The following is a 25,339-nucleotide window of genomic DNA, read 5'->3' as shown; positions in this document are numbered from 1 at the left end:
GAATGATAGAGCGTTCCTTTGACATTTGAAGGCCTCCCCGGGGGGAACGGGACCTTTGAATGAGGAAACACTGCTGCCTGTTAATGTGTGTCTCTGAGATGGCTCCATGTAAAAAAAAAGGTATCTGCTTTCAGGTGCTGTCACCTTTAAAGAAGAGCTTTCTATCTGCATCCAGGAAGCAGGCACAGGCACCAAGGCGATGCGTTCATGGCCCGCTGTACAACCAACTAATCCAGCTTCTAAAAACCTGCGTACAGTATTTGCTGTGCGTGGCACTGCATAGCATCAGAGAGGTAACGGTGCCCACACCCCCATCCACCACAACAGGTGTTCTCTATCTCTCCCCACCAGTTACATGTCATATACAGTGCTGTGCAAACGTATTTGCCTCCTTACTGATGTTTTACCTTTTTGCACCTTTGTCCCATTTAACCTTCTCAGATCATCAAACAAATTCAAACATTACAAGTATTAAAAAAATGCAGTTGTCCTGTTTCCTATCCAATCACACATGATCCTCTGTAAAAAAGTCATTGCTCCCTTGTTAAAATGTGAGGTAATTGTGATTAATCCATACTATTGGGGAAAGCAGAGTTCAATGTCATGGCCACACACAGGCCTGATTGCTGCCAGACGTTTCCAATCAGGAGACCACTTACATGAAACCTGTCTGACAAGGTGAGGCAGGCCATACTGAACACACATCATCATGCCGCATTCCAGTGAGCCAGTCACATGCACAGCTCCAGACAATGGTGTAAGTAGAAGTTCGCTTTAATGGCTTAGGCAAGGTCCAGAAAACAGGCAAAGGTTATACACAGAAAACTCACAGGCGACGGTACAGGCGAGGAGCAGGCAGACTCAGGTAATCAACAGGCACTGGTCGGTAACAAGCAGACACGGCAAAGACACAGGCAAGGGCCAGGCAGGCGCGCAAAACAGGACACAGGCGAATAGTCAGAAAACGACACAAGCTCAGGGAACAAAGCGCCAGAAAGTGGTGCGCTCACGCAACAATCTGGTGCCGCAGCTGGTGACGTCACATGGCTGATGGTAACGTGAGAACTGGGCACGGTGGAACGGAGATCAGAAGTACTAACAAAATAAAACAGGAAGTGCTGCAACAAGCAGTTCAATCCGCCGTTGGGTACGTTTAGGGGGGCAATTACTTATTCACATTGGCTTTTTTTTTTCTTAATAAATGACATATCTGAAATAGATGAGCGTGACAAATGTGCCAGAAATGTCAGAAATTGGTCAGAGGGCAAATATTTTGCACAGCACTGTATGTACAGTATGAGACAGAGAGCTAGTCTGTTCACTCAGAAAACCGGTGTTAATGTTGTGGCTTCCCTGTTTTACTAGTTTTGTCTCTGGCACGTTTTTGACCGTGTCACACTTTAGGGCCGTTCACCAAATGGATGCAGAAAAAACAAATGGACTCTCTGCACTGCACTGATCTTTGGGGATCCACACACAAATATGGAGACAAGGCCGAAGATGAAAAGAGCAACCAGTTCCCATGAGGCGGCAGAAATCTTTTTAATACAGCATCAAATAGCACTACAATAACATAGTGTGGCCACGGGACCGAGCAGTCAACCCTGTGGTACACAGGAGCTATTCCTAAACCTCTGACTTCACGTCCTGTTATGTTTTAGTTTCACCTTAAAATAGGCTGATATAATAGCATCTGTAAATGTTCAGTTAAAGTGCACCATAACTATGTTTCCTCACATTCAACACAGTCCAATAAAACCTCTTTTTTTTTCCTGTACACTTAAATGCTACCATACATTGAGAGCATGACGGCGCCCTTCACACGAAAGATTACTGAGATAAAACTGGCACAAGACCACCACATGACATCACGTCAGGGAAAGGACATCAGCCAGAGAGTCGTGGGCACAGGCAACAGCGCTTCACTGGAGCTGGAGGAGCTGGAGTCAAGGAGGCCGGCGTGGTGACAGGCCACAGAGCGCTGGGTCACGGTGTCTCGCATCGCTGTGGTCCCAAAGATCCTGGGCCCGCCTTGATCCCACTTAAACACTTAATGGAGGCGACTAGTTACATCAACAGCAGCGCCATCAATAACCACGGCTTGTTTACGCTCCCTCTGTTCAAGTGAGCTTGAATCCAATTTAAAAGCTACAGACAGATGTACACTCGCACGCATCTCCCGTTGTCTGGAGCAGACGATTCCTCACTCGCTGCTGGGAGAAGCGCTCGCTCGCTCGTTCTTTCTCTCTCACAGGCCCCAGTATGGAGCCAGGCTCCTGCGGTCCCTCTCGTAAACATCGGGTATGACCCCATAGGGAGTCTGCACCATCTTAACAGAGTTTCTCCCAAACAGCTTCCTCTCGTACTCGATGAGCTGGCGCCAGAAGCCGCCGTTGGGCCTGATGACCGGGCGGCGGGCTTTGACCCAGGCGTAGGCCTCAGCCAGCGACACGCGGTGGTACTTCATGAGGTACGCCAAGCACAGGGAGGCCGAGCGGCTCACACCGGCGGCGCAGTGCACCAGCACCGCCCCCCGCTTGCGCCCCACGCTGTGGATCTTATCAGCCACGCTGTCGAAGTACAGCGAGATGGGAGAGTGGGGCATGTCTGCCAGTGGGACTTTGACATACTCCAGGTGGGGCCAGTTGAAGTTGGGGAGCTCGATGGTGGCGTTGACCACGCAGGTGATGCCCTTAGCCAGCAGCAGGCTGCGGTTGGACGCCACGTTGCCTCGGCTGAGGAAGAGGTTGGGCGTTATCTGTGCAATGCCCCCCAGCAGGCTGCCGTTCTCTGGCAGCAGCCTGGGCACCGCGGTGGGCACCACCGAGCTGCGGTGGTGGTGGTGGTGGTGGTGGTGGTGGTTTTGGAAGAAGCCTTGGCTGCGAGAAGCCATGGAGGAATAAGCTCAGAGTCAAGAAGGATGTTTGGGTGGTTTATATTCTTTTAAGAAAAAAGCCTCAGGAGCTCCGAGTCATAGCAGTGGACTCATCCAGACAGGTCCTGTAAAACACAAACACATTTCACTCTCAGTCTAAAGTCAACATTTTCCCACATCAGCACTTAAAAACTCTTCACAAGGATGCGTTGTGTCACAGCCGCTTGCTGTTAGAAGCCTCCTGGATGACATAGTGCTGAGACGGCCGCTCTGTCTGAGCCTGGATTGAAATTTCTAAAAAGCCTGACATAGGAGTCACAGTAGCAGTAATTAAAAAAGATACCACTGTGAGGCAGCGACTCACGGACACGCGGCCTTTACAGCTGAATCACTTTTTCATTCAACTCCTTCAGAGTGACCAGACGGGCGTCACGACATGTGCTGACAATACATTTAACCCAATTCATTATTGTAACGTGACTTTTAGCGAACCATGAGGGAGAGGACGCTGGAGGAGCGTGACATCGCTGACTGCAGTGTGCGTGCGTTAATGCTTAACTCATCTACAGCTTCACACTCCGTTCCCTTACGTGCCTCATCCACTCTTTGGGCACCACCGCGGGTCTGGATAACAACACACACGGGTCAGCCGCTTCAATTCACTATCTAACCTGCACAAAATGCCACTGTCCTCTAAACTCACAATGAGAAATAAATTGAGTCATAAACAAGAATAGAGAAGACATTTTTTAAACATTTTTCCAAATGTTCTTAGATTTTAGATAAACAAATTATTTTTTACGAAACAAACGTTTGCATCAGATACTCACTACTGCTACAATACTTACTGTACACTGAGAAGCCACACTGATTGAAACCACATTAAAGATGTTGTTAAGTTGTTCTCTTCTCAAGTTCAGGGCCGTGTTAATTACTTCACTGGCTTCTATAAAACCAAGAATTTAGCACAAACAGAGTTTTATAAAATCCCTTCTCCCTGAGGGAGATGCCTTGATTCACCATCACCTCAGCTGTTAATACATTACACTCCTCATTTCGATCACAGCTTTGCCAAGTAAGCATTCAGATCAAAGGCTAAAATAACCCCAATATATTTAACAATATGATACAGAACTGTTTGTATCATATTCCTGTATGTCTGCTCACATTATCAAAGACATTTAAATCAACATGTGTCTCCTTCAACATACAGTAGATGTCAGGGGAGATTAACTCTTCAAATAAGCTTTTGCTCTTTTGCTTGAGTTTTACTGAGTATTGTAAGTAAAATAATAAGCAATTATAATACAAAATGTTGTCTCTTACAAGTATAAATCTACATCAACACTGCAGACCTGTTTAAAGCAGAAAAGTAACCATAAGAACACAAAACATGGGGCATGGACCAAACAACTAAACACAAAGAAGCTTCTGATGTTCTGCAGGTCAAACAAGCAAAACAACAACAGCTGTTAACAAAGTACTGGGAGAGCTGTGAAGAGAGACTCAAGACAACCATCCATGACATCACTAACAACCTCCGCAGAGCGGGAGCAAAGTTATCGCAGTGCAATTATAACCTCAAGACCTCAAGAGGAGAATTAAAGTCCCACCAAGGGGTCCACACAGAGAGATAGATCAGCAGCAGTAATAATCTGAAAGCCAGGTGAACACTTGACTCAGTAGGATGAATTCAGCAAAAATGCACCAAAGTACAGGAAGCTTCGTTATGAGACGAGACAAGAATCATGAATATACAGTAGGAAAGGTAAGAAGAAAAAGCTTAGACCTTAGACCTCAGGCTAATTACAAGCCCATGGACACACCTAACACAACCAAGCATTATTCAGTGCGCAATAGCCTTCCATTTCCATGGGTAAATCCTTCGGACCTTTCATTAATAATGGATGTCAAATTATTTTCAACAGCTGCAGCAAAAAACACCAGTCAGGTTTAGAAACCTGCTAACCCCAAAACGTTCATTCAAAATCCATGGTTCCTGAACCGTATGTATGTTAATGTGAAAACGTGTAGGTTAGTGATGCATGATATTGTTTTGTTGCATTAGCTTATCCCACCTATGTGACGCTGAGTGTCGGCTGAATAAAAAACACTGTAAATAAGCATCAGGTAAAACGCACATCTCAAACAGTGGAGCTATTTATAAATAGACAGTCTTTATGTCGCACACAAAAAATCATAGAGATACATAATATATACGTATATAGCATCAACAAAGGTAAGCACCAACTCTGTTGCCACAGCAACCTACTGACCAACTGTACAAGTCAGCGATGGCAAAGTGAGGAGATGAGGATGATGAGAGAACCAAATAATCCCTGGTTCCCTCCGAGGTGTTGCTGTACTGTAGCACATGCTGGGCTGAGATTCGTTCCATCCACACGGTTATTTATACCAGGCTGGGCAGCAGTGAGGTTGCAGGGAAGCGGAGGAGGGAAAATTATGCAGAGGCTGTCGTCACATTCAGCTCTACTCTATAATGGCCATATTGGACATTCTGCAGATTACTGTCAATCAACAGAGAACCGAGATGTGAGGATCACTGCAGCACTATGGATTATTATCAAGCAGACTGGTCTGGACTTACAGAAACAGCTCCCCCCTCAATCATACAGGGTGCGTCTGTCAACACGTGTTCCCACCTTACAAATCCTCTTACAGAGATTTCCTGTAATCTGTGTGTGTGTGTGTGTGTGTGTGTGTGTGTGTGTGTGTGTGTGTGTGTGTGTGTGTGTGTGTGTGTGTGTGTGTGTGTGTGTGATTCCTCAGGGGTTCAGTTCCACCTGTTCCAACATAAATTGGAAATGTGACCCACCTGCAGGAAAACTAGAGCAGAAACCCAGGTGGTAAAAGCTCACGGTCAAAGGATGTGAGATTAACTTGATTGTCTTCACATGAAATTCCTGTCTGACGCTCCCTCACAACACTACGCAACATTAATCAAATAGCAACGCATGAAAACAAGCTGCTGAAGAGTCTCAGTCCAGTCTTTGCTAATCACCAGAGAACAAGGGTGATGTTTTTATGAGGTAGGACATAGCTTTTCAGAATGAACCAAATGCAACCAGGCCAGCTTTCCAAAATAAACCAGATAGACCAGTAGCAGAGGTCTCACTAGGCCAGCTTAGTAAGAAACAGAAAAATTCCACGAGGACAAGAAGGCTCGGCTCTGGCACCTCCCTGCAACAGCAGCGACCGGGTGCAGCTGAAGTTATTCCCCATAATAACACTTCACCACTCACTCACCACCAAACAGACACAATAAGCCCCAAGTAAAAGTACATGTCAGGCCAACAGAGATTAGTGAAACATACAGTTTGCACATTCACATTTCACTCCTGTCAGATACTGAACAGAAAGATGCTGTTGTAGAATTTGCTTTTGCTTAGTCATGTTTGTTGTATTACAGCTTTACTTCATCTGTCCCTAAGGCCAAAACAAGACACGTACAGTACACAGAGCATTTGACTCTTCTCAGTGAAAACATCCACATTTGTGACTTGACACAAAATTAAGTGGACATCTAAAAAAGGGGAAAATAGTGAACATGTCATGTTATGGCTCTAAACAAAGGCTTTAATTTAATTTTAGAATTCATTGCTCTTCTAAGTGTAGTTGTATTTTATTTAGAGACTAGATCTATGGTTTGAGCTATTTATCTGATGAATGTAAAAATATACAGTATGTACAGAATAAAGATACCTGTTTCTCTACGGTCTAGACAAATTAATCTGATTAATTTCATTAATAGATTCATTGAGTGAATACAGCATTTTATAACGTATGCAATATATTCACATTGCATTGTGTCGTCCTACTGTGAAGATTATTAGTTTCAAGAGCAAAATCATTTGTGACTGTATTCTTAATAATGCTTAGAGTGAGGAGATGAAACACAATTGTTGCTGTTGCTTGTGGTTATACAAACTTTATGTCCCACTCAACCGATGAGCTTAATTTCTAAAAACAACGCACCACGTTCCCTTCAGGCAAAGGTGAACACAGAGCCGCTGACGAAGAATTTACGTACAGTCCCTAAGTCGTCGCGTAGCTCCGTAGTAACGGCGTAAAAACTTTAAGCACTCTTACTCATCCCCCACAGCGAATAACGCCTCTTGTCTCTCCAAGGCCTCAGCCTGGAAACGTGGAGCTTTGTGTGAATGACTCCACAAGTTTCCCAACGTATGACTGAGCCGTGACCGAGGGCAGCAGCGCTGTCTCAAACTCCCAGCCTCCCGTCCGCACATCACGACGACATTTCCATGCGCGTTTTTCGCGTCAAAAGCGTCGCGCACGTGCGTCAGGTGCGCATCACATTACATAACATCAATTCTTTGTTTGGATTGTCAATGAAAGCCGTCAACGCGTCCGATCAACTGCCTGCGACGGACGTAAAAGTCAACTTACTCGAGCAGAGATGGAGGCTTCCGCCGCCTGCACCAGTTCCAGCGGGGCACGAATACGCTGCTCTCACGCTCGGGACTTTCACCTCGAGTCGGTCCGATCACACAGACGGTCAGGACGATGCCGAGGGCCCGGGTGGAGCGGCGCACAGCGACATAATGTGAGAGTCAACAGAAATACGAGCCATCGTCAGAGCATCCGCCTGCTCGTACGCTGGAAGCAGCGGCGTGTGTGGGTATGGCGGGCGATCAATGCCACACGGCGCACGGAGCGGGAGGAGCCACGCTGGTTCTTAGGCTTTTTCATAGGATCAGGTCTTTTTTCAAAAGCCCAGCACACATCATTCTGTGCATGTTAGATCATAACATGTTCCCACACTTGATAGAATGCTCTGTATGTAAAGCTTGGAGAAGATACTTGGGATGGTTCCAGTAGGACCAGTTCATAGTTCATAGTTTTTGGCTCAGAACTGATTCTGTGACCACATGAGAGACCAACAGTTGGTCAGAGCATGTGCACAAGGACAGTCTCGTGTTACACACCTAAATAAGATATTTACACGTAGGTCCTATATCATTATATTTTGGGTGATGACATCACAGAAGGACAACTCATCACTGCTGATCTCTCGAGGGCATTTAGCAGACCACTGGTGACCACATTTAATTACCATGTTCCTGGCTGTGTTCTCTTTACAAACCCAGTTATGATGTTAAACTGGCAGTTTGTGGATTCATGCCTGTTTCTTACTTCGAAGCATTGCTTTACTCTCCCCAGAACAAGCACCACATCCTGTCTGGATGACATACGCCCCTGTAACGCTGGCTTAGCTGGGTTAGCAATGGTTTGATTTGGATTGTAAAATACCTTGGTGAACAATTAAGCATGTATTGATTGCTGTTTATTTGATTAACAGCAGTTGTAGGTTTGTCACTTATGTACTTTTTACTAAATATATGTGAATGAATGTAATCAAGTAATTTAGCTTTTCCTTATTGTCTGGCATCAATCGCTCCTCATACAGAAGCAGTCGGAGCAGCGCCTCCCTGCTGCACGATGCTTAAAAATATCGGTGAGCCACAAGTTCAGAACAAACAAACACTGACCGCTTTCTCTAATCGGATTCCTTCCACAACAAGACACAATTTGTTTCTCTAAGTGCATTTGAGGTCAGTGGAGTAAAAGAAAACTATAAAGTAATAAGACCTAAAGCCAGTATAATATTGAATATTGAGTTATCTGCTGATTTATTTGTGATATGTTTTGCAATAAAACTACATTTATGCTTAAAAACTAAAACCTTTGTCTAATTTCAGATTTTTAATTCGGCAAATATGACATGACCTCAGTTCCTGCAACGTAATTATTATTCAGCATTTGAAAACATGATAAGCTTATACTACTGACTTTATATTTCATAAGTCCTATTAGTAACATAACACAACCACATGTTATAGATCTGCAGCATAAAAACCTCAATACTGTAACACTGCTGTACTACAGTTTTTTCTCCTCCACGATACAATCGGCTTGAGAGTGACACTCGATACAGGAGCTTCACATTCACCGAGCTGTTTCTCTGGATCCCTGCAGAGACCTACTGTATGTGATTATGTTGCAGGACCCAGGGAGGCAGAGATGCCCTGAACAATGTAGGATCCCTCTTCACATTGGCCTGAGCAGTTTTCATTTTAGCGTGGTGCTCCTGGTGTTAAAACCTAATTCATTTGTTTTAAAACACACACACAAATACACATGCACACAGTAGCCTTTTAACTGTTGCCCCAGCGCGATGGGCTATGGGAGTGGAAAATAAAACAAATCTTCTGTCTGTTCGCTTGATTTAAATCTCATTATATCCTGCCTCAGAGAAACGGTTTGATAAACGCGCATAGCTCAGGATTCCAATGTCTGTGGATGCAGACCTTCAAAACTCCAGCTGCATCTGTGGTGCTGTCTGGCCTCCCTTAGTGAATATATCCATGTACAAATCCATAATTAGACATGGCTTCTAAAGTCAGTCCTATTCCAAAGGTTTCCTGGGGGAGACATAACACTATCCATAAACCATTGCCCTGACACACAGTCGCTCCTAATTACATTGCAAATTCAATCAACTGGAAACAAACAGCAGCAACACCAACAAAAAGGCTCCAAGGGTCGTTTGTCTATTTAAAGTGTAGGGGTAAAATACATGAACAGACTCTATAAACTGTCATAGAACTGCAGAGGAGATATATGGGATCACTTTGAAATCCACCTGATGAATGTTTGAAGGTTACTAAATGTTTCAACTAGATGTCTGAATATATTGACAGAGGTTTAGGAAATGACAACTTTGAATTAGAACAGCAGGAGGAAGATGAGCGATAGGGACGAGCTGCAGGCTGCAGACAGGGTCTGGGTCTCAGACCCAAATGTCAGATGAGTCAGAGTGACTCTGGGAAGACGCTTCTCTTTTATGTGGCTCCACAGTCTGGATTTACTGTCGCTGTATAACAAGCACCTGCAGCCACGTCACCAGGAAGGCGCTGCCCGCTCCTAACGAGCCGGTGTTGATGCTGCTTCACATTGTGAAAGGCTTCACACGTTGCTCAGATGTGTTGGCGCTGAGTAACCTGGTATGTTCCGTGTTTTTTCACTCAGCGCAAACAGTAAACTATGATCCCATTGTGGCTGCATCACTGGCTGAATCATTCAAGGAGAAGCCCCGGCGCGAAAGCGGAAGCGAAAAATTGTTTGTGGGAACTAGAGATACTGGCACAAACTGCAAGAGAGAGAGGAGAGAGAGAGAAAGCATTCTCTCCTGTGGCATTCAGTTCTTCCTCCTCATACCTGGGAAATGATGGGTTATCAAACTTCTAATGTTTGTGTTCCCAGAAATGTGTGAAAGATGCTCTGTAAATTTCCAAATGTTTACAATATTGAGGTGTAAACATTTGTTTATTTTAGGGATTTTAGATTGTGAAATAAGAAAGTGAGTGATGATCCAGAGCAAAGATGAAGAGAAAGTGGCAGCATTCATGGTTCTGGTGATGCTGGACCCAGCATTCATGGCAGGAGCTAGGGCGTGTGTATGTGTGAGGGTGTCAATAATGTCGCTGCTGACACTGATATTCCTCCAGATGTGACAGCAATAAATAGGCATGAGATCTGAGTGTTTGCTGTGGCAAAGTGTGAGAGCAGCGAGGTGTGTGAACGCAGCACAGAGCCTCCTTGTCCTGTGATCACTGCTGCTCTCACATCAAACACACACACTTGTTGCTGTGCAAGAAGAGATGCCACCACACACACACACACACACACACACACACACACACACACACACACACACACACACACACACACACACACACAAGCAGTGCTGTGTTCACATCTTTTTCTCCAGTTGTATATTTTATTGAGCATTGAATGAATTTACTTGCTCTCTTTCTTTCTTCCTTGAAAGCCAGTCTGTGAGAAAAAAACACATACACAGATGGGTGGGGGGAGCGGGGGCAATTTGGGTGGGGTGGACTACAGCAGGCTCCAATTCTGTCAGCTGCTCTCGTTTGTCACGACTTGTCTGTCCAGCAGACGAGCATGAGCAACAAGCAACAGGATGAATGTGTGTGTGTGTGTGTGTGTGTGTGTGTGTGTGTGTGTGTGTGTGTGTGTGTGTGTGTGTGTGTGTGTGTGTGTGTGTGTGTGTGTGTGTGTGCCTCCTTCTTTCAACCTTCATGCCACAGACCTGGTTGCCAAGGTAACCTCGTGTGTTGATGGGTTCACCTCTGTTAATCACTATCCAGCCATAGCGGCGAGGTGTGTGTGTGTGTGTGTGTGTGTGTGTGTGTGTGTGTGTGTGTGTGTGTGTGTGTGTGTGTGTGTGTGTGTGTGTGTGTGTGTGTGTGTGTGTGTGCGTGTGTGTGTGTGCGTGCGTGTGTGTGTGTGTGAGAGGACACAACATCCCTTTTCCCTGAATAGTGGCAAAGTTAAAAATCAATGAGACACTGAAAGAGGAGAGTTTCTAAAACTAGTAGTTAATTTCTCTGATAACTTCAGTTTCTTTTTAATTTTCAAAACACAGGTAATGTCAATATTACTAGGTTGCATTACTTCAGTATATATGAATTGTTGTACCTGATCTAAAAAAGTCACTGTTTGATGTTATTTATATTGCTCCTCATGAGTGAGCTCAGATACTATATAGAGTGAAGCACAGGCTAAGGCACAAACCGTTGTCCATAAAATACAAGATTGTCTAGAGTAATGAAAAAAAAATCCAACATCAGCTTGTGCAAAGTTTATACTAAATTGTGCAGCATTCAAAAGCTCAGGCAGGCCGGTGAACACAGATTTGTTTCAACATGAAACATGGAGTTCAAAGGTTTAGTACAAGTACAAACCGTTCTTTGGTTTGGTGATTTCTGTGGAGCCTTTTATCAGCATAGACCCAGAAACGTACAAATGGTGTTGCATTGTGGAGGCTGGAGCAGCAGCCGAACTCTATTTCCAAGTAAAGCAAAGCTGTAGGATGTTAGTGTTGGACAGTGATGAGTGAAAACAGAGGCAAATGAAGCAATTACTCTTCTGCTTTTTGTTGATTTTGGAAGTCTGGCTGGATGAGACACATGCCAACACCAGTCCCCGCCTCCAGTCATATGGATCTTATCATCACAGGTTGAAATCCTGTTACATCTTGTTAATTGAGGTTGATGTAGCAGCTAGTCCTCACCTCGATAAGTGTGTAGGAGGCCGTTGGCCCCCCGCCTGGCTGGGCTGCATTCATCTCAGTTCTCCCACGTGCACAGATGAGGCAGAAATAACAGAGCTGCTGATAAATCTCATCGTCTGTCACTGTGGAACATGGAAATGCTGACAAGAGTGGCAGCTGAGCAAAGTGTGAAGTATGTAGTTGTGATGTAATGTATAAGCTTTTACTTGATACATAAAAACAGCTGTTTCTGAGGATGAATATGTTCGCAGGTTCATTGACTTGGATTTATTTAAACCCACTGTGTAGTTATTACCACATTGCTTTGTTTAGCATTTTTCCACTAAAAGACCAATTTAAAGTAAGTCAGGTATTATTGATGTGCTGTACAGTATGACACCAGTTGAAGACAAGGCAGCGGTTTATTTTAGTGATAAGGTGACTGTTAAATAATAAAGTAATGTAGTAAAAACGACCAGGTTAGCTTTAGCAATAGATAAAGCTAAACCTTCATATTCTGCCCTATAATACATTATTGTAGTTATTTTCAAAATGTTCCACATAATTACTGTTAATAGAGTTGTACAATGCTAAGATTTATACTATTAATAATACTATTTTCCAAATATGAAATATTTGTACTTTGTACCCTGTTCAATTATTAAATACCTTTTTATCAAGATGTTACTACTCCACTATCTGCATTACCCGCATACATTTCTCATGACCCTGACTAGAAGAAATAATTGAACCTGTACTTGGTTTAATACAGCAAAACAGACGTCTTTCAGAAACCTTTTATGACAGAAGACATAAATACATACTCATCTTCATATGAGCTTCAATTCTTCTGACAGAATACTATATAATCAGACGTGTCGTAATACATTTAGGACTCAAAACTTAAAAGGCAAAGTACAAATATTACAATAGTTACACAATATATAAACGATACAATAGCTGAAGGAACAGCAAAAGTTTGAACCTTCATTACATGAAGAATATAAAAAACAATCACAATCCAGTCTCCTCTGTGGCCAAATCCTCTATGCCTTGGTGATGTAACCCTCCTTAATCAGAAAGTCATAGATTTTACGGGTCTTGTTGACGTCGATCTTGATCAGCGCGCGGGCCTGCGCCAGCCGCAGCCCGCCCTGGCGCCTGCACTCGTTGAGCAACGCCTGCTTATACTCCAGGTAGGCGCCTGGCACCAGCCGCACCACCTGGCATAGCTGCAATGCAAGAGGAAAAATAGTATTTACACTGTCTTCAAACTGCGGTCCAGTGTCATCATCAGTGATCATCCACAAATTGGTGAGAATGTAATGATGTCACCCACGTTGTGCAATGCAGTCTGACCTTTCATTTTTTTATTCATTTAGAGCAACTTGGTCCTTTACTTTTCATTTTTCATTCATTTAGAGCAATGTGGTCCTTTACTTTTCATGTGTACATTACAGCTGCAGGCTCCACTGATTTGGCATTAATACGTTACATATGCAGTACTGTAGTCAGGACCTGATTCATACAGTAAAATACTAGTTAGTTCCAGTCTACATCTAAAATACCCTCGCAACCCATCTAGTTCAAACTGCTCAATTTTCTTCTTGCAACAAATCATCTTTAAAAACTAGCTTTACAGGTGCCACTGTAAATTCATAATCAATATTATTTACTTCAACTGTCAGTAATTGCAGTATAAATGTACTACATAATTGTGCCCCTAATTGAAAAAAAAAAAAAAACACAACGTATACAAGCTTGCTACAAAAAGGTTTAGTATAATGAGGTCCTCCTTTACTGTAAAACAAAGTGCACCTCTTTTTCTCGTTCGTTGAGCTTCTCCGTCCCAGGCAGTCCGGTCAGGTTGAGAGGTGGGGCGCTCCGCCTGCCTGTTGCTGTGGAGCAGAAATTAAACAACAGTGAAACAGATGCATGCAGAATCCCAGCCCTGGTCTACAGTTCAGAGAATAATAGCATGCTGACAACATGCAGTTAATTCCTTTGCCTGACGGTGACAGGGGAACAAATATTTACACTGTGCATATTGTGTAATCATAGCTGTGTGGGAGTGTGTGCGTCCCATTTGCGCTCTGAAGGTTAAGGACAGGGAGTTAATTTGATAAGGAAGAGCTGGATAAATATGCGAGTACTGTAGGTGCCTATTTTAAAGTATTTACGGAGGAGTGCTTCCATTCGTGTGACTGTGCGTGGGGCCAGGACAGAATGACGGAGCGGTCCGGTACCTGACACTGTGATCGTTGTGACGGTTGGAGTGATGCCAGCATCTCTGTAATCAAGAGGAAAACTCTCAGTATCTCAGTAAACACACGTGCCACTTACGCTGAGCATCTCTCTGCCTTGTTCTATTCCCACTCTGGGATTCATCCAAAAGAGATGAATCATTGCGTTCAGCAGAGCAGTTAGACGAACCAGAATAACACTCAGGAGCCAACGTTCTCCGGCCCATCTATTACACACGAGGGAACAAGTGGGAAACCTGGACTGACATGGCAGCCTGCTTGCTGAGCCACTGCTGGCAGGCTCTGCCGTCCTGGATGTACTGCAGCACGTCACACAGCATTGTCCGTTTCCTGCGCTCGTCCTCGCGCACCCTCTTCGCCCGCTCATACACCTTGGCACCTGTGGAGAGGAGACACAGGGAGGTCAACAACCATGCAAGACAAAGCTCAAGCAAATGCAAAAACGTAATGTGATGAGAACAGTTTTTGATGGTTCACTTTATAATTATGTCTCCAAAGTATAAGAAAATCATAAAACACCATGACGTGACAGCACCGCTAAAAGAGATGCTCCAATGTCTGTAATGGTTCTGACGAAAACATTACATGACTTCAGCCTTGGTGTGTCCCACCTCTTTAATGATGGGGTTTCTGCCATAATAATCACCACAATTTATCCTAAATTAAATGCAACTGGTGTTTTGCTTTGTAAAAGGACAAAATTCTCAGATGAACACAGTGTCTGAAGGACTGTTCTGTATCAGCCTCTTCTCCCGTGACCTGTGGCCAGTACAGACTGTACTGCAGGTCATACTTGTCACGCCACTGACTCAAAGACTTGCACTCTCAAAGTGTCGATTGTCTGTTTGCAGGTAAAACAATAAAATCTATCGCTTAAGTCTTAGCATTTTAAACATTCTTAATTTGTTTTGAACTTCGGAGATAAAAGGTCAAAGTATACTCACTGCAGAAGGACTTGATCCCTGCTTTCCTGTACTCCTGCAGCCTATGGATCTCTCTTTTTAGCTCAAACTCCACTGGAAGGGGAAAAAAAAGCAAATTAAGGCAGCGGCACGCCTCATCTAAAGACAGATTACTGTGGTCTCCCTCACAACTTTACAGCACTTGAATGGATCAGAAGGACCTCATGCATATACAGTATACAGTATCTCTCCTTTCAGGCTAAAGCTAGCAGGTAGAATTAGCAGTTGGTTAGATTTTACAGATACCCAAACAGCCCCTGTGGCCCCAGTCAAATACTAACATGCATGACTTTCAATGAATTTGTCATGTTCAGTGGGTCCAACCACTCTTGCGAAACGCCTCATCACATCGTAGAGCTCCTGCACCTCCTTTGGGTAGCATCGCTCTAGCACTGAAAGAGAAGCGAGAGAAGGAAAGTGAGTCGGCAGCAGATATATAGGTAAGCATGACACAGGCACTTGACCATGTAAGTTTTAGACCTTACATAGCACATAAATACCATGTAAATGAAGATGGAATGAGGGAGGCAAAAAATGTCTTAACAGGATCCTCAGGGTGGGTCGTCATTAATGGTTAAAGGAATTTACTTAACCATCTTAACAACACTTAACAACATATGGAGATCATTTTCTATGCTGTAGCTTCCAACACTGCATCATAATCTAAAGTACTGTAAAAAAAGTTTAAGATGTGTAGTACTGTAAGTACATTTATTCATATTTAAGTACTGTGCACTTCTCTCACTGAACTGAGTCCTCCACAGCCTTGTGCCAGGTGATGCAACGCTGTTAATCCAACATGACTAATTTCTTTCTAAGCAGCAAAGTGATACAGACATCAGCAGCAGCTCACGACTCTTGCACAATCATTAAGTTGAAGTAAACAATTAATGTTGGCAATCAGACAAAAAGAAAGCTCTTCTTTTGCAAGTTTTAACATTGTCACATCTAAAAGATAGAAGGCATTAATTCAATCCTTTGTGTTAGGGTTAGGAGGTATCTCTCGTCATGTTATGTTCCTTCGAGCTATCCAGCAGTTAGGTACATCTTCTCTTCATAGAGCCACAGATTTTGATTGCTTGCTGTGTTGCCAGAGTTAAACCAGCCTTTAAATCTAATTTTTCCATAGATCGACCAGTCTGTAGAATTGTTCAATCTGAATCATAATAAGCAGTTTGATCCACCGTCCACTGGGCCCAGACTTTACTCCTTTCACCCATTTTAGCATAGGAAATGACTGTTAACCTTTTTTGAACGTATTAAACAGAGCCAAGAGTTGTTCAGCTTTCTAATTTCAAGCCTGATCAAAAAGGACAACAGGAACTATGTGTACTGTACAACTCTACCTTCTCGCTTACACAAGTGTCACACTCTAAAGAGCTGGTGGTGTTTGTCTTGCTGCCCGAGTTGCTGAGTAACACATAAGTGTCAAAGTCAAGGAGGAAGGCTAGCACATGGAAAGGAGTCAGTGTGTGTGTGTGTATTAATTAGCAGCTGCCATCTCAGGCCAAATGTACGAAACCAAGCTCTTAATAAAACAGTGGACACAGGCTTTCTCATCTCTAATGAGACGTCAAACGTTGTTTCATACAGCACCTAAACGGCGAGTTCAAACCAGCAACAGCGAGATAACAAAGACCTGAGCCATTTAATGTGAGGAGTCTGTACAGGAACTCGGACGGACCACTGCACCAAAACAACAATGCTGGTCAAAGTGCCTCCAGCAGTTACTGAGACATGACACCGTGAGCCTGCCAGGCACGGATACTGCCTCCGTTATTGCATGTGACACACACATACACATTGTGGAAAGACACACAATCTTCGACAGTCTCCATGACAACCAGTCTGCAGCTCTAAAGCCACAGTGAGTTCCCTTTTGTCTTGAAAGACTGGAGAGATAAGGTAAAGGAGGGGAAAGGGAGGAGGGCTAACTAGAGGCTGAAGGATGCATAAATAAAACATGAGCACAAGCACGAACTCTTCAACTTGAAACGTGAAACAGACAATTTCACAGAGCAACATGTGGAGATACGCAGATGGAGCGGTTGGCTGAAGGCACTTTTGAAAATAATAGTAATAAAATTGGGTGAATTCATATGTAGCAGCCTTTCTCCCGCTGTTGGAACGTGAAAGCAAAAGCACAGGACATGCGAAGCTTTATATCCTGCAACTGGTTGAAATCCAATCTACAACAGGTGGTTCCATAAAAGCGGCCCTCTGCATTTCAGTCATTATGACATCAGTGCCTATTGCACAGGGATCGGATCAGTGATGCAGTTATGCTGTGGCATTGTCTGGCATGCCACGCCCGCCAACAAGCCGCAGCACTCATCATAAATATGGGCTCTGTCAGTTGCCACGAGCTGCTACAGAGGTTAATGGTGGTTATTACAAAGGGGCTGTTTGCATGCGGCCATAGAAACGTCTCGGCAGCAGCTTGGCTGGCAGAGACCAGACGCCTCCCACAGCCAAGTCAGCCAAGCTGTTTTTTTTATTAAAAGGACTTACTTTGAAATTTCCGCAAGTTGATCAGTCCATGGTCTCTAATAATCCTGAAAGAAATGCAGATTTAGATTTATTACAATGCCAATGATTTCAAACACTGATGCTCTGCTAAGCGAAAAGCAGCATTTATCCATGATATAGTGGTGATCGGATGCTTGCAAACCTAGAATCTTTGTGTAAACATCAGTGATAAATACACTAAATAAATCTAATTTATTAATTTGCTATCATGGAAAATTATTCAATTACCAAAATCCATGAGCCTTTTTGTTTAACAATGCCTTTTCTGCACTCTTTAAAGTCGGATTCTGTTTTCAGCTTTGTGCTCCACAGGTTAATTGTCAATTCTTTCCGCCTCACTTGCATCGGTGAGACCCGGTTGAATAACAGAAACAACCCTCTGTATACTGTTCTGCTGTAAAGAGGATACGGCCTGGTTTAGAGGTCAGACTTCATCTTGACCCCTGTGAGGGTCCTAGTAACCTGGATAGGAAGTAACGAAGACCTTGCACCCAGTGGGATGTATTACAGTAAGGATTAATCAAGATTAAAAGCTAGTAGGCTGAAGGTAGGGAAGATTGTCTGCATAATGAACAGTACTGTCAAAAGGATGTAAGGTACACAATCACCAATTAATGTTAATCGTAATTACATTTGCAAGAGTCTAATGTTCATCCATCTTAACGTAAATTAACCTAATTCTACACACGTGGAAAGAAATCCTGCCTTCATCAGTTTTAAAACTTACTCAACTTTTGCACAATGTAATTTTTACTCCTCAATTTTACAATTTTGTTGTATTGAAATTCAAAGACCAAAATCGCTCATTTAAACTGCTCTTTTAGACTGAAGGGGAAGCAGTCAGCTCCCCTCTTCAACATCTCTTCATATGTTCAATAAGGTTTTAAGTCCTGGCTTTGGTTAGACTTGACGTCCTGAAGTCACCAAAGCTTTGCCTCCAGTGTTGGCTTTGGATTATTGTTTGTCTTTGCTTTCATTCTGCTGCTAAGAAACACCCCACATTGCACCATAACACTGCAGACACCATGCAGCAATGCAAAAGCAACAAAAGATGTCACCAGACATTGTTTTGAGATCAGCCATAAGAATTTAATTTTGTCTTATCATGCCAGAAAACCTTTTTTCTATAGATAACATGTAATCAACAAGGCCTTGTTGATGGATTGCAGCAGAGATGACAATCTTTCTGACAGGTAATTCCATCTCCACAGAGATGTGTGGATACATACAGGAGGTCCATCTGCTTTTGTGTGTCTTTCACAATTATTTAGGCCACCGTTAGAGTCAGACTGATCCATTTGCTAAAAGTGACTAACATTTAGAATTAGTTTTACAAGCGTGTCATCACTTCAGCTTCTTTACGTTACAGAAGCATCTATGTTGCACAGTATGTGAACTCGCTTCTATTTATAATGGTAACAGAAAACTCACAAGGGAATGAACAGAACATGCATATCAATGCCTCTACCACCGCTGCAGGACTGCAGCAGCACTCTGTGACCCACAACCAGGCTTACTGCAGGGGCTGGAACGGCGCCTACAGCTCTACAAACTTTCAGAACTCTGCAAGAGCTTCCTCAAGTTCACAATTCATTACTCCATTTATGTCTTTACTGCTACATAGACACTGATTAATACCGATTTAATTTCATCTAGACTTTATGACTGTTGAATATGAAATTGTCCCTGTAAACATAGTGAATGTTTAGCAGCTAAAGTCTAGTAATCAGATCAACATACCCCTCATAATCAAACTCTTGCACTCTCAGCCTACGGACAGCATCCCACTGAGACGTATACGTTTTCATGCAAATACAGTAGCGGCTCTCAGTCCAATAGACAGCCCACACTGTCTAACCCATGAGACAAATAATGACTATTATAATCAGAAACTTACAGCTTGAGTAGTAGACTGTATATGATTTACTATCAGAATACTCAAATGCAAAGAAAATCTAGTGTTAAATAAAATGAAAATCTATCGCAACTTCTTGTCTCGTGACTGCGGACACAAAAACAAACTCCTTTATTGATTTTTAGAACAGACAACACATTATGCATTTTATACACTGAAGTCAATCGGATCGAGTGAACTGCACAGACAGTGAAGTTAGACAGAGAGTTTTAGTAGGCATAGCTTCTGTGAAGTTGAAAGAGGAAGTAGGTTTAAATGACCCTTGCTGGACCTAATTAGTGCATCATAAATCAGTGTTTCTGACTTTGACCTCACTTCTGACTGGTTCTTACAAAACTAGACAAATGCAAAGAACTAATGCACTTCTATCACCAGGTTAAAGCCAGTTGGTCCACAAACCACGGTATAAACAGAGAGCTTTGATTTTGAAAACGATGTTTCCTATTTTTTGGGGTTATGAATTTTAAGCTGGTCAAAGGTGGCAATTTAATTAAATTCCAATCAAATCTGCAACTGCAGGAGCCTAAACAGTATGTGAAGTCACTGTGCACATCTTACTGAATGTGTTTTAAAAGATTTTGCATTAAACTACAGCAGTGGAGATGCTTCATTTACCCCATTACCTAAAATATTCATGGTTCGAAAAGACGTTCCTACAGTTTTAAGCTGCACGTGAACGCCTGTGGCTTGTAATCGCAGAGCCCCCCCCAAAAAAATACACTGAAACGAATTAATGGTTATGCCGTTGATCCCATAACAATCACAGTCTCACAGTAATGTTTTTGACAAAACAATGATTAAAAGTTTTGATCAGAATTTATAAAATGTTATCTGAATTATAATTCATTAATATTAAGAAGGTTCAACCTGTCTGACTTGTGAATGTTTATTCACTGTGTGCCTATACAACCTGAAAACATGTAGTATTGTCTGTGGAAGAGGTTTAAAAAGGTCACTTTAAAACCTCATAGCGCCACCTACTGGCAGGCCTGAGTCATTACTAATTGCTGAAATAAGTGCTGCTGTTAAAAAAATAATGTATCAAAACACTTACTTTTTCCTACGCTGCCTCTCTTTTAATCTTGAATGATATATATCAACAACTGCAAGCTTGAGTGCTGAAATAGACAAACAATATAGATATGAGTGAATTGTAAATGGTGACAATGTTAATCCCTGCAGTATATTTATCAATGTGACACAATTAACACAAATAATATTTAATAAACTCTCCACCCACCATGTAGAACGTCTGAGTCATCGTCTACAAAATCAATGTCTTTCAAATCCCATTCAGCATAGTTGTCAAACTCCTACAATACAAATTAAAAAAAGATTTCCATTATCTAATGCTTTGATCCTAAGTGAGATGCAAACCTAATTTCTAAAGTGTTTGCAAACAAGTTACAAGTAAATATATATAATAGAATGTTACAGCAAGAAAGACAATAATCAATATTTGAGTCATCTGTGTTTGACGTTTGGGATATTGACAGTGCATGATAGCAAACATGATTTAGCACGGGACACTTTTATTCATACCTCCATGAAGTCTGCCCTGGCAGGCATGTATCCAGCCATGTCTCGCGACAACACAGAGTCAAACGTGGGCCGGGGAGGATCATCAGAGGCTGTGTAATCACACAAACATACACACACTCAAATATGAGTCTGGCGGAGTGTTATTCTTCAATGTTTACCAAGAAAAACGAACCTGAGGACACTGAAAAAATATTACCAAAGACATATGTGCTACCTTCAATTGTCTTCTAATAAGATTTGCTGTGCGTTTCACTGCTATGTGAATGTGACAGCAAAAGGACTGTTGTCACACTGCAACAGATGGAGGCAGAAGGAACTGAGACAAATTTTTGGCTCATCAAATGTCCGACTGTTGGCACAGTGTCTGTCAGGCTTGAAGTGACAATTCACTTAATTTTTCTTAATGCTAATCTCGATCACTGGGAGGCTTCAACAAATAACTAAACCAGTAGATTTTTTTGTCCTATTCTTCCTGTAACATTATTACAAAAAGGCTGTGCACCATGGGTACTAACGTTTGAAAGGAATGGCGCCTTCTGCAATGCGAGACTCTTTAGTTTTGTGCAGGCTCAGCAGGGTGGAAGAGAAGAGTGGGTTGTTGATGAAATTCTTCATGTAATGACTCTCGCATTCTTCTTTGGTTTTAGTGCGCATTTGATAAGCCACGTCCTGCCTGAAAAACAAAACAAAACAATAAATCATGTTAGTAATGTGTGAATATAACAATGTATGAATAACGTTGCTGGCTTGTGAATACTTTGCACCAGCTTGTTTTTTTTTTTATTAAAAAAATCTTTAAAAAAATAACTAGATAGTATGAAACATAAAGCATAAAGACCTTATAGTTCCTTATGCTCCCAGCAGAACACTTCGTTCTCAGAGCGCTGGGCTACTTACGGTTCCTAGAGTGTTTAAATGTAGAACAGGGGGCAGAGCTTTTAGCTACCAAGCTCCTCTCCTCTGGAACCAGCTCCCTCTTCAGGTTCGAGAAGCTGACACACTCTCCACCTTTAAGATTAGGCTTAAAACCTTCCTTTTTGATAAAGCTTATAGTTAGAGATGGTTCAGGTCACTGGCAATTATTGTTAGTCACAGGAACCATCTCTTAGTTAAGCTGCAATAGACATAGACTGCTGGGGGACTTAATTTATACACTGAGCTCCTCTGTTTCCTTCTACCTCCTCTGTCCCATAACCTCCCATCATTGTCCCATGTTTAACTAACCTTGTCTCTTTCTGTCCAGTAGTTGTGCTTCTCTCCTCCCCCCCCCCCCCACCCCCACTCTTTCTCCCTCTCTGTCCTCACCCACAGGTATCATTGGACTCAAAGTTTGGTGTCTGTGATGGGCAGCTGCGGATCCAACCATCCTGCCTGCATCCAGTCCCTGGTCCTACCATCCTGCCTGTGCTCTGTTGTTGCTTGTTGTTGCTTGTTGCTGTTGCTCTGCTTTTCTATCTCTCTATCCTCTCACCCCAACCGGTCGAGGCAGATGGCCGCCCACATCCAGTCTGGTTCTGCTGGAGGTTTCTTCCTCGTTAGAGAGGGAGTTTTTCCTCTCCACTGTTGCTGTCAAATTAAATGCTTGCTGTATGTGGGATTTGTTGGGTTTAGTTGTGTGAGGTTTTAAACCTTACTTTGTAAAGTGCCTTGAAATAACTTTGTTGTGATTTGGCGCTATATAAATAAAATTGAATTGAAATTGAATTGAAACTGATAAAATATTTGATGATGTCAACCCTTCAGGCATACGTACTTTGTGTGTGTAAAACCATGCTGTGGTAGCAGTACTAAATAAGGTGTGACAGTGTACTATACAAATCTTATATTCCTTATATTTTTGTCTGATGCTGTAAATAAAGGTTTAAGTAAATCAATTCCATTTTCAGTCTTTTCTATTTCTAAGTTTGTCTCCGTCAGTAGGACCTAACTGGTCTCAACTCTCTATTGAGGCTATATAACTAAACTACACAAAACACCAACCAGTTTCCAAAACCGCAGTCCATGACTGCCTCCAACAGGGCCATCTCTTCCTGTGCTGTCCATCCAGGCTCCAGTACGGGGAAGTCTGATGTCTATGCATACACGTAAAAAACAATAATACTCTGTCAAATATGTCAAACAGGTGACGTGCAGATATTTTGTAAAACTTACCATGATTTCATATTTGTGATCACTCTGATGCTTTTTGTATTCAAACCCACGTGTAAAACACTGGAAATAAACGCTTTGTTAAAGTTCAGTCAGAATATGTGGTTTCAGGATAAACAAAACCGCTAAAACATTTTTATATCTACAAATACTGACCTGCAAACAAAGCATGAAAAGAGAAGGTCCGCATTCTGCACACTTGATGTAAGGTTCAGTTAGATAAGACGAACAACCTCTGCATGGTGGTTTATCAAAGGGATCATCTAAAATGAAGCATTGCCATAAATACTTATTTGTTATTACTCTTTGAACAAAACTGCATTAACCACTACAGTCTGGCAACAGTTTTACAACATTTTGTACAATATATCAACTTAAGCTACCTTACAAAGTACTGAATAAAAAAGACAAGCATTTTTAGGCCCCTGTGTTGTCAAAGTGAAACCCCAGGTACCTTCCTCTTCTGTCCCTCAACGATCCACCTGTTCCCCTCACAACTACACAAAACTGTCCACCTGGCCTCGCTGTACTGCCACTGATCACCACTGATCTGCCCCTCAACTGCGCAATTTGACAACATCTGCAGATAAACAGGGCTCAGAGATTCAGTGCAGTATGTACTTAGTGCTGCTGCTTTAGAATAAAAAGGTTACATGAGGGGATTTAAAGGAGAAAGTATACTGTTTCTTTGCCACTTATGGCAACAAATGTCACAAAAAAACCAACAATATATACTCTATAATTAAATGTTTATGATATATAATATTTGCTTCTTATGGCACGTTCACACAATTCAAGTGGATAATGAGAGTGCTTTATCCACATTAGATACATTATTACTGTTAACTCCTGTACAATTTACTTAATAATTAAAGTATCCAATCAGAAAATAAAACACAAGCATTTACTACCGTATATAGTTGATAGTTTAATTACTAAATTCTTTGTAGATATTAATTAATAATAGTTAATATCTACAAGGCTTTTGATCTTGTAATGCCTCATTTCCCATTGTCTCTTTTTTAGGTTATCTTTGGAAAACTAGTAATTTTCTAGCATATATATTGACATGAGATAACAAACGTAACTAAGAAACCACTATGACGCAAACAAGGCTAAAGCAGTTCTTAGCCCAAAATTATTAAACCAAATGTTACATTTATACCACAAAACCGTGCCCTCCCCACAGACAGGTTACACGGCTTTCTCTTTTTAAACTTTGGCTACATCTATCTTTGTCTATACTTAAAACCTATGCATGAAATGCCAATATCTGTTCTATTTTAACAACGATTTATCTCGACAGGCTAGCTGATAGTGCTGCAATAGTCTCCTGCTATCGCTAACTTAGCTGTTTGCTAACGTTAAAGTTAGCAAGGCAACGCTATCTAAGGCAGGTAGAATACGGCTGCCTACTAATAACCCATACTGCAGTAGGTGCATTTACTGTATCTGTCCTTTATTTTATCAGCGCTTACTTCCAAAAGATGCTAATCGGTCCATAAGATGATGTTTCCACAGAGCTGGTAACAGAATGGATGTTGTGAGTCGATCTATTTTTCTGAGTTTGTAAGTAAACCTGTTTGGAGAGACAAAGCTAGTTGAGTCCAGATTGCTCGTTCGGTACATTAGTGGTCTCCGGCAGTTTACACATTTTACTTAATTGTCCACCTACCATAGTCAAATTAACACAATCGTGTATGTAAAATTGTAAACATTTACCGGTAAATCTAGAAGTGTATTAGTCACCATAATGATTAATTCAAATTCAATTTTTTTTCCTACATACGCAACCAAACACTTACGATATGTAGTAAAATGCTTGCACAACTATCCAACAAACTGCGATAAGATAGAGTAGAAGTTTAAAGATAAGAACAATATCTTTAAACAATGCACACAAACTGTTCAAATTGATTTGTTTATTTGTTCATTTTTTTTTTAAATAACTATAATAAAAATTGTAAGTAATTTGTTTTTTTGCCA

General features: G+C 42.1%; 2 protein-coding genes and 1 long non-coding RNA gene across 4 annotated transcripts; 1 reads left to right on the top strand and 2 right to left on the bottom strand.

The window, feature by feature from the left end:
* The first annotated feature begins 169 nt into the window (after positions 1–169).
* Positions 170–1,799, top strand: LOC129604989 (uncharacterized). The gene is made up of 2 exons (XR_008696416.1): positions 170–293; positions 1,405–1,799. It is a non-coding gene; the product is annotated as an uncharacterized LOC129604989 (long non-coding RNA).
* Positions 1,524–7,559, bottom strand: dusp14 (dual specificity phosphatase 14). Its single transcript, XM_029170641.3, has 2 exons — positions 7,304–7,559; positions 1,524–3,000 (listed from the first exon to the last, which is right to left on the bottom strand). The coding sequence occupies exon 2, from the start codon at positions 2,891–2,893 to the stop codon at positions 2,249–2,251; it is 645 nt and encodes a 214-aa protein (XP_029026474.1). The 5' UTR covers positions 2,894–3,000; positions 7,304–7,559; the 3' UTR covers positions 1,524–2,248.
* Positions 7,560–12,776: 5,217 nt separating this feature from the next.
* On the bottom strand, positions 12,777–24,982 carry tada2a (transcriptional adaptor 2A). 2 transcript variants are annotated; one of them, XM_029172071.3, is made up of 15 exons: positions 24,832–24,982; positions 23,510–23,616; positions 23,357–23,416; positions 23,186–23,277; positions 21,721–21,878; positions 21,206–21,294; positions 20,904–20,976; positions 20,718–20,781; positions 17,731–17,774; positions 15,501–15,611; positions 15,202–15,273; positions 14,504–14,636; positions 14,174–14,283; positions 13,812–13,891; positions 12,777–13,225 (listed from the first exon to the last, which is right to left on the bottom strand). In XM_029172071.3, the coding sequence occupies exons 1-15, from the start codon at positions 24,980–24,982 to the stop codon at positions 13,040–13,042; spliced, it is 1,530 nt and encodes a 509-aa protein (XP_029027904.1). In that variant the 3' UTR covers positions 12,777–13,039. The 2 variants fall into 2 exon arrangements, with proteins under 2 accessions (XP_029027904.1, XP_029027905.1); XM_029172072.3 differs by having other exon boundaries at positions 14,240–14,283.
* Positions 24,983–25,339: the final 357 nt, after the last annotated feature.

Source organism: Betta splendens, chromosome 13 (assembly GCF_900634795.4).
Source record: "Betta splendens chromosome 13, fBetSpl5.4, whole genome shotgun sequence".
Classification (NCBI taxonomy): Eukaryota; Metazoa; Chordata; class Actinopteri; order Anabantiformes; family Osphronemidae; genus Betta; species Betta splendens.
The sequence above is the reverse complement of the archived record's forward strand: the minus strand, read 5'-3'. Positions and strand labels throughout refer to the sequence as shown.

Coding starts and splice junctions, on each gene's coding strand:
- dusp14 (XM_029170641.3), bottom strand. CDS start 2,893: ATGGCTTCTCGCAGCCAAGGCTTCTTCCAAAACCACCACCACCACCAC.
- tada2a (XM_029172071.3), bottom strand. CDS start 24,982: ATGTACCGAACGAGCAATCTGGACTCAACTAGCTTTGTCTCTCCAAAC. Junction 21,879..23,185: donor GACTGCGGTTTTGGAAACTG/GTTGGTGTTTTG, acceptor TTTGTTTTTCAG/GCAGGACGTGGCTTATCAAA. Junction 15,274..15,500: donor ATTCATTGAAAGTCATGCAT/GTTAGTATTTGA, acceptor TTCCCCTTCCAG/TGGAGTTTGAGCTAAAAAGA.